Below are 9,441 nucleotides of genomic sequence, written 5' to 3'. Positions count from 1 at the left end.
TACTTAGTGATTGTCTACCAACAGCACTTGGAAGGTGATTTTTGGAAACTAAGAATGCATATTTCTTCAAGAAATGTTTTATGTGGTTCTCACCATTTCCATTTCAGTCCATTATATGCTGTAAGTTTTTTATTGGCCTAGCAGTTAAGTAACATCTCAGAGAGACTGCAGACTGATAGCCCATGAACCAAACTAGTCAACAAATATGTGTGTGTTTGTGTGTGTGTGTGTGTGTGTGTGTGTGTGTTTTAAGATGGTGTCTTGCTGTGTCACCCAGGCTGGAGGGCAGTGGCACGATCTCAGCTCACTGCAACCTCTGCCTCCCAGGTTCAAGTGATTGTCCTGCCTCAGCCTCCTGAGCAGCTGGGATTACAGGCGGCCCCCCTACTTCCTCCCTGCCATACCCAGATAATTTTTGTATTTTTTATTTTATTTATGTATTTATTTTTAGATGGAGTCTCACTCTTATCACACAGGCTGGAGTGCATTGGTGCGGTCCTGGCTCGCTGCATCCTCCGCTTCCCGGGTTCAAGCAGTTCTCTGCCTCAGCCTCCCAAGTAGCTGGGATTACAGGCGCCTGCCACTACGCCCTGCTAATTTTTTTTTTTTTGGATTTTTTAGTAGAGACACGGTTTCACCATTTTGGCAAGGCTGGTCATAAATTCCTGACCTCGTGATTCACTCGCCTCGGCCTCCTAAAGTGCTGAGATTTCAGGTGTGAGGCACCGCCTGGCCCTTATGTTTTAGTAGAGATGGGGTTTTGCCATGTTGGCCAGGCTGGTCTTGAACTCCTGACCTCAGGTGATCCGCCCGCCTCTGCCGCCCAAGTGCTGGGATTACAGGCGTGAGCCACCACGCCCAGGCAAAGATTTCCCAGGTACCATGGTCTCCCTCATCTGAGTTATCTGTTTGACCTGAATTTGATGTCAGTTGCCATCTCACATGCACCTGGCTTCAAGGTGTTTGTTTGTTCCCTGGATAATAGTAGTCCTTCAGTATTACCAACTTATCCTTCAGTTATTCAGTTATCATCAATTTTATGATGATTTTAAAAAACTCTAGGTAGAAGAATAAAGGATGGAGGGAGAAAGGACGCCGTTTATCTTAGCATAGAATACATTTCTATTTTATAAGCGAGGACAGGGTTAGATGGTTGGGGTGGAGAGGACCCAGAATTTAGGTAATTTGCCTAAATTAAAAACAGACTACACAGTTATAACAGCAGAATTGGGATTCAAATCTATTCCTTTGGCCAGTCCTATTTTGCCTCAAATTTCTGAAATTGAGTTTTATTTTAGCATAATTTCTGAGAACATTCCAAGTTCTTAGATTTTATCTAAAGACTCCATAGGTTAATGTTGATTGGATGGTTATGTCTCACCTCTTTTCCATTTCACATTTATTATCTATTTGCAACCATATTCTGCTCTAAATTCTGAGGTAAATGAAAAAAGAGCCTGTCCTTAACTTTTAATGCTGTCTTGATCTTGCCTTAATTTGTCTTAACCTGTAGGTTTTTGTTCTCCTATTCCCTTGGCATACTGAGTTTCCCAACAGTTTCTTTATATTCTTCCCTGGACAAGTGCATGCTGATAAACAATTGCCTAAGGATTGTACTGGTAATGAAAAGTGGCTTGTTCCGGATCTTCCTTTATTCCTTTATGATCCTGTAGAGGAAGAATCGGGAAGCATAACAGTGGTGACCATTCAGTTGGTTTGCCGAGGACAGTCTGGGTTTCCTTCTGTTTTCTCAGTGTAATCCTCAGTAGCTCCCCAACTCAAATGTGCCAGGGTTTGGAGAATAAATTATATGGCCATCTTATATATGATCATGATTGCACCTGTGGCAACACAGAAGTCTGAAGTAAATTTTTCTGTTCTTCATAAGAGCCTTTAAAATAAACTCCAGTCTTCTGGGGTTTTGGTTTTAGGATATGCGAGAAAGCAGACAAATAGAAGTGAACTGAGAAGAAGGTGGGATGTGAGACTGAGAGGTCCTGCTTGTGGTGATGCAGGGTCCTTTGGGGCCCATCCACCTTTGCTAGGGTTCACTCCAGTTCTGCACTAGGAAGAGCCAGGCACACTGCTTGCTCTTTCTCCTGGAACTAGAATGAAGGTGAAGTCTGAGTGCAGAGAGAGTTCTGGGCATCAAGGAGGGATGGTAGGCAGAATTGAAGGGGAAAGCAGCTTGACATGATGGTGGCCAGAAGGACATGGAGTCTTGTGGTGACCCATTTGTGGGTAAGAGATAGAGTAGGTCCTCGTTGTCTGTGCTCATTATTGAAGAAGCAGGAAAGCCACAAAGTGTGGCCCAAATTTTAGGGAGTATTAAGGTGGCGCGTCATGTTTCCATGATGGAAAATCGTAGGTGTTCCTACAAGAGAGTTTTTCTGTGTGTTGGCTGGGCGTCTGGTCCCTGGATTTGATTGATTGTACTCTTTCTGTGTTACAGAAGGTTCCTGTTGTAAAAGAAGATGATGAACCAGAGGAAGAAGACGAAGAAGAAATGGGTCATGCAGAAACCTATGCAGAATACATGCCAATAAAATGTATGTCTTCGGGATTTGTCAGTTACTTATATCAAAGTTTTACTGTGGTTTCTTTGCTGCTTTTTGTTTTGTTTTGTTTTTTCCATATAAATTTAGAATCTTTTAGGTCAGAGTCTTTTAAAACCAAAACTAAAGAAGCTTGGATTTTAATTTAAGTTAATTTTGTTCGTAGGAGTAGTGATTATAAAAATCAAAGGTAATTGTAAAGATATATAAAGCTAAGATACATATTTAATACAACTTGTCTAAAATTGTTAAAACATTGAAATTATAAAAATAATTGTGCTATTTGAATTCCATAGTTTTTAATTAACTTTGTTTCTCCCTTTTGTATAACCATGATTCTTTTTTTTAGCAGCCACTATATGAAGTTGAAAATTAGGTTTTTAGTATTTGCATAAAATTTTCACTTTTTCGTTATAGGAAACAAATCTGTGTCTAGAATTTGTCTTTCGTGTAGTCTTGGTTTCTATAAAAAGCCACTAATAATACCATTTGAATTGAACTACAATTCTCTTTTTATGAACTACTTATAGAATCCAAGATTCCATCCTTTTCTGGTCACCTATAATGAATTTTAGGGGTCCTATCTGAACTTCTGTTTTTTTTTATTCCAATAATCATTTTGCAAAAGGGTTGAAAGAGTTTATGGCCCTTTAAGCCAGAGGGCAGCAAACTCAATCTGGACCAATCCCTCTTTTATAGTAAATAAAGTTTTATCGTAACAGGCATGATTATTGGTTTACATATTATCTATGGCTGCGTTGACACTGCAACAGCAATGTTAAGTAGTTGTACAAGAGACAGGATGGCCTAAAATGGCAAAATCATTCTCAGACCCTTTACAGAAAAAGTTCCCTGATCATTATTTTAATGTATTCATGTTGTACATTTTGGGGACTTGGTTGTTTAATTTTATAGCCAAGTTTGTCTTTCAAATACGTTTCAAAGTAAAATATATTATTGTTCTTAAGGTGGGGTCTGGCTTTTTACTCAGTCTGGAGTGCAGTGGCATGCTCTCGCCTCACTGCAACCTCCGCCTCCCAGGATCCCTCCTGGATTCAAGCAATTCTCATGCCTCAGTCTCCTGAGTAGCTAGGATTACAGGCATGTACCACCATACCTGGCTGATTTTTGTATTTTTAGTAGAAATGGGGTTTCACCGTGTTGGCCAGGCTGGTCTCGAATGCCTGACCTCAGGAGATCCGCCCACCTTGGCTTCCCAAAGTGCTGGGATTACAGACGTGAGCCACCACACCCAGCCAGGCAGTGGCGCAATCTTAGCTCACTGCAGCCTCAGCCTTCAAGGCTCAAGCAATCTTCCCGCCTCAGCCTCCTGAGTAGCTCAGACCACAAGTCCCACCACCATGCCCAGCTAATTTTTGGATTTTAATTGTAGAGATGAAGGTCTCACTATGTTGGGGAGGCTGGTCTTAAACTCTTGGCCTCAAATGATACTCCTGCTTTGGCTCCCAAAGTGCTGAGATGATAAGCATGAGCCTTCGTGCCTAGCCTCAAAGTATAATTATATTGCAAACTTTTGTTTTACTGAGTGAAGGACTGAAGTAACAGAACTCCTTAATCTGGCATTATGTTTTGTTACTACTAGAGAGCCTGCTGGTATGAACCAAGTTGGTGTTTTTTTAGATCTTTTTTAATCAGCAAATCTCTATTTTATTTTATTTATTATTTAAGTTTATTTATTTATTTTTTGAGACAGAGGCTCACTCCACTCAGGCTGGAGTGCAGTGGCGCAGTCTTGGCTCATTGCAACCTCCGTCTCCTGGGTTCAAGCAATTCTCGTTCCTCAGCCTCCTGAGTAGCTGGAATTACAGGCGTGTGCCAACATGCCCAGCTAATTTTTGTATTTTTAGTAGAGACAGGGTTTTGCTATGTTGGCCAGGCTGGTCTTGAACGCCTGACCTCAAGTGATCCCTCGGCCTCCTAAAGTGCTAAGATTACACGCGTGAGCCACCCACCTGGCCCAAATCTCTATTTTAACCATATGTAGTTCATAAATTATTTTAGTCAAATATAGATACTACTTTATCGTCAGTGACTTTTTATAGAAGCCCAGAGTGAATACTTTTTATTTTCTTTATCATAAGAAAAATAATAAAATATCTTATAATGAAACTAGAAATGTTATTACTTAGAATAATTAAAATATTTTGTTTTTACATTTTTGTTTAGTAAAAATTGGCTTGCGTCATCCAGATGCTGTAGTGGAAACTAGCTCTTTATCCAGTGTTACTCCTCCTGATGTTTGGTACAAAACATCCATTTCTGAGGAAACCATTGATAATGGCTGGTTATCAGCATTGCAGCTTGAGGCAATTACATATGCAGCCCAGGTAAGCAATAATATTTCATAATTAATACAATAATTATTTTATCCTATTCCATATAACATAGTTGTTTCAATCTAAAAGTAACTTTTCCTTGTATGAAAACCCTGTAAATGTGATTTTTATGAAAGTTTAGTGTGTTGGAAAATTAAATTTAGAAGTGTAGAAGAGATACAGGTAGTGCATTTCCAGTGGAAATGGCAAATGTTATAACTTTCTTGGAATTTACTGAGAGTATCTATTAAAATTAAAAATATGGGCCGGGCACGGTGGCTTACGCGTGTAATCCCAGCACTTTGTGAGGCCGAGGCGGGCGGATCACGAGGTCTGGAGACGAGACCATCCTGGCTAACACAGTGAAACCCTGTCTCTACCAAAAATACAAAAAAATTAGCAGGACGTGGTGGCGGGCGCCTGTAGTCCCAGCTACTCAGGAGGCTGAGGCAGGAGAATGGCTTGAACCTTGGAGGCGGAGCTTGCAGTGAGCCGAGATGGCGCCACAGCACTCCAGCCTAGGCAACAGAGCAAGACTCTGTCTCAAAAAAAAAAAGAAAAAAGTATATTGACCAGGCGCAGTGGCTCATTTCTGCAATCCCAGCACTTTGGGAGGCTGAGCTGGGTGCTTGAGCCCAGGAGTTCAGGACCAGTCTGGGTAACATGGTGAAACATCATGTCTACTAAAAATACAAAAAATTAGCTGAGTGTAGTGGCATGCGCCTATAGTCCCAGTTTCTCGGGAGGCTGAGGTAGGGGAATCACCTCAGCCAGGGAAGTCGAGGCTGCAATAAGCTGTGATCTTGTCACTCTAGCCTGGGTGATGGGAACAAGACCCTGTCTCAAAAAAAAAAAAAAAAATTATATGTATATATGTGTGTGTGTGTATATATATACCCATTCCTAGGAGTGTGTTCCCTAGAACTGTAGATAAGAACATATGCAGAATGATATTTGTTGTACCTTTGGTCCCCCCAGCTGGAAGAGATTTGAGCATCCACATTATTGGGGGGTGATTGCATAAACTGTGATATTATTGGACTTTGGGGTGTTGTGTGGGCTTTTAAAATGATGTGAGGTAGAGTTAAACAGTTGTCTTGAAGTGATTTCAGTTATATTCCATATCTATAAAATAAGTAATGACCAAAATAGCCATTTATCCTCCATATTTTGTGTGATACAAAACTTTTAATTCAGCTGGGCATGGTGGCTCACGCCTGTAATCCCAGCATTTTTTTTTTTTTTTTTTTTGAGACGGAGTCTCGCTGTGTCACCCAGGCTGGAGTGCAGTGGTGCAATCTAGGCTCACTGAAGCCTCCGCCTCGCACACCTGGCTAATTTTTTCTACTTTTAGTGGAGATGGGGTTTCACCATGTTAGCCAGGATGGTCTCGATTTCCTGACCTCATGATCCACCCACCTCAGCCTGCCAAAGTGCTGGGATTACAGGCGTGAGCCACGGTGCCTGGCCCAGTCCCAGCAGTTTGGGAGGCCGAGTCAGTTGGGTCATCCTGAGGTCAGGAGTTTGAGACCAGCCTGGCCAACGTGGTGAAACCCTGTCTCTACCAAAAATACAAAAATTAGCCAGGCATGGTGGTGCACACCTGTAATCCCAGCTACTCGGGAACCTAAGGAGAGTCGCTTAAATCCAGGATGTGGAGGTTGCAGTGCGCTGAGACTATCTCAAAGAAAAAAAAACAAACAACAAACCATTGGCCGGGTGTGGTGGCTCACGCCTATAATCCCAGCACTTTGGAAGGCTGAGGCGGGTGGGTCAGGAGTTTGAGAACAGCCTGGCCAACATGGTGAAACCCCGTCTCTACTTAAAATACAAAACTAGCCATGCGTGGTGGCACACACCTGTAATCCCAGCTACTTGGGAGGCTGAGGCAGGAGAATCGCTTGAACTCAGGAGGCGGAGGTTGCGGTGAGCCGAAATTGTGCCATTGCACTCCAGCCTGGGCAACAAGAGCGAAACTCTGCCTCCAAAAAAAAAACTTTCTATTTGATTCTGCAAGTGTTGATGAGGGGAGTAGGCGGGCTCACCAGTTGGTTAACTTTAGTTACCTGATGCATGGGAGAGTAGCAGGAAATAATATACAGTAAATATGTAGAAAGTATCCACATTAAGCTGAGCGTGGTGGCTCACGCCTGTAATCCCAGCACTTTGGGAGGCTGAGGCGTGCGCATCATGAGGTGAGGAAATCGAGACCATCCTGGTCAACACAGTGAAACCCATCTACTAAAGATACAAAAAATTAGCTGGACGTGGTGGCGCCTGCCTGTCATCCCAGATACTCGGGAGGCTGAGGCAGCAAAATAGCTTCAGTAGGGAGTCGGAGGTTGCAGTGAGCCAAGATTATGCCATTGCACTTCAGTCTGGTGACAGAGCGAGACTTCATCTCAAAAAAAGAAAAGAAAAAAGAAAGTATCCACATTAAAAGCCAAAACTTTGAAATTTGGCCGGGCGTGGTGGCTCACGCCTGTAATCCCAGCACTTTGGGAGGCTGAGGCGGGCGGATCACGAGGTCAGGAGATCGAGACCATCCTAGCTAACGTGGTGAAACCCCGTCTCTACTAAAAATACAAAAAATTAGCCGGGCGTGGTGGCGGGTGCCTGTAGCCCCAGCTACTGAGGAGGCTGAGGCAGGAGAATGATGTGAACCCGGGAGGCGGAGCTTGCAGTGAGCCGAGATTGCGCCACTGCACTCCAGCCTGGGCGACAGTGCACGACTCCGTCTCAAAAAAAAAAAATCCAAAACTGTATGAAATTTATGTAAAAACAAAGTCACAAAATATATATACAAAACAAAAAACAGATAACATCAATATACTTCTATTCCTAAAAACAGTGTATGAAAGATTGATCACCAAAATATCTGAAGGATTATATTAATTACCAGCTTTTTGTTTTTCAGCAACATGAAACTTTCCTACCTAATGGAGATCGTGCTGGCTTCTTAATAGGTGATGGTGCTGGTGTAGGAAAAGGAAGGACGATAGCAGGAATCATCTATGAAAATTATTTGTTGAGTAGAAAACGAGCATTGTGGTAAGTGTTTAAAAACTGACTCTGGGCTGGGCGTGGCCAATCACGAGGTCAGGAGATCGAGACCATCCTGGCTAACAACGATGGAACTCCATCTCTACTAAAAATACAAAAAATTAGCCAAGCGTCGTGGTTGGTGCCTGTAGTCCCAGCTCCTCAGGAGGCTGAGGCAGGAGAATGGCGTGAATCCGGGAGGCAGAGTTTGCAGTGAGCCGAGATCTCGCCACTGCACTCCAGCCTGGGTGACAGAGTGAGACACCATCTCAAAAAGAAAAAAGAAAAAAAAAAAAACTGACTGTGGAAGCTTTTGTTAGTAAATAATTACTTTAGCATGTGGGGATGGGATCCCCCTTCCTGTCAAGTCTTTGTCACCCAGACTGGAGTGCTGTGGCACATTCCTGGCTCACTGCAGCCTCTACCACTGGGGCTCAAGCAATTCTCCTGCCTCAGCCTCCTGAGTAGCTGGGACTACAGGCATACACTACCATGCTTGGCTAATTTTTTGTAGATATGGGCTCTTGTGTTGCCCAGGCTGGTCTTGAACTCCTGGGCTCAGGCAGTCCTCCTGCCTCAGGCTCCCAAAGTGCTGGGATTATGGTTGTGAGCCACTGCACTCGGTGGGATTGGTTTCAATGAGTAAGTGTATTTTTCTTTTCTTTTTTTTTTTTGAAGTGTCACGACCTGGCTTTATTAATTTCTGAATTCTAGAATGGTATAATTTGTATTTAATTTGTGCTTTTTAATATTTTGGCAGGTTTAGTGTTTCAAATGACTTAAAGTATGATGCTGAAAGAGATTTAAGGGATATTGGAGCAAAAAACATTTTGGTTCATTCATTAAATAAGGTATGAAATATTTTTATTCAGTTGGTCATTCAATAAATATTGACTCATCTGTGAGATGAAAATAATAATAGCTATCTATATAAGGGGAAACTTTTTGGAAAACTTTGATGTTACTCCACAGAAAGCATAGTGAGTACTAGCCACTATTGTTGGTTTGTGGATTCCTGTGTGCTAAACACTAACTCAGTAGCCACTCATCACATGTGGCTATTGAGCCGTGTAAATGACCAGTCCACATTGAGATGTGCTCTAAGTGTACAGTGCACACCAGTCGATTCTCTCAGTTTTCAGTGTTACTTGTGTCTGTCTTCTATAGTTTATATGTCATAAGGGTGCAGTGTAGACAGTTGGGATACCTTGCACTATAGGTCACCAAATCCTATGTGATGTAGATAGTTATGGCTTGGGCAGACTGGTTTCAGTATTTTTACAGCTAATGGACTTGAGTTACCCATACCTCTGCTCATGTGAAAACAGTTCTGTAAGGTGAAAGACAACATGTACCAGTGTGTTTTAGAATGTTAAGGTTCAGTTAGCAAATCTTTATTGACTTACTCTGCATGCACCAATTGTTGGTGTTATAATGTTAAAATAGACTGATAGGGTTCCTGGAAGGGCCTCCCTAGTAGCCCTTTGAAAATAAGTAACTTGGCCGGG

At 42.4% G+C, this 9,441-nt stretch overlaps 1 protein-coding gene across 1 annotated transcript in view; it reads left to right on the top strand.

The window, feature by feature from the left end:
- The first annotated feature begins 869 nt into the window (after positions 1 to 869).
- Positions 870 to 9,441, top strand: part of SBNO1 (strawberry notch homolog 1 (Drosophila)) — a 56,783-nt gene continuing 48,211 nt past the window's right edge. The window contains exons 1-5 of the mRNA XM_011964539.1: positions 870 to 885; positions 2,453 to 2,549; positions 4,743 to 4,903; positions 7,809 to 7,942; positions 8,694 to 8,784. Of these exons, the coding sequence (XP_011819929.1) occupies positions 883 to 885; positions 2,453 to 2,549; positions 4,743 to 4,903; positions 7,809 to 7,942; positions 8,694 to 8,784 (486 nt within the window). The 5' untranslated portion in view covers positions 870 to 882. The remainder of the gene's footprint in view (positions 886 to 2,452; positions 2,550 to 4,742; positions 4,904 to 7,808; positions 7,943 to 8,693; positions 8,785 to 9,441) is intronic.

The sequence above is a fragment of the Mandrillus leucophaeus genome, unplaced genomic scaffold, assembly GCF_000951045.1.
Source record: "Mandrillus leucophaeus isolate KB7577 unplaced genomic scaffold, Mleu.le_1.0 Scaffold7, whole genome shotgun sequence".
NCBI classification, from domain to species: domain Eukaryota; kingdom Metazoa; phylum Chordata; class Mammalia; order Primates; family Cercopithecidae; genus Mandrillus; species Mandrillus leucophaeus.
The sequence above is the reverse complement of the archived record's forward strand: the minus strand, read 5'-3'. Positions and strand labels throughout refer to the sequence as shown.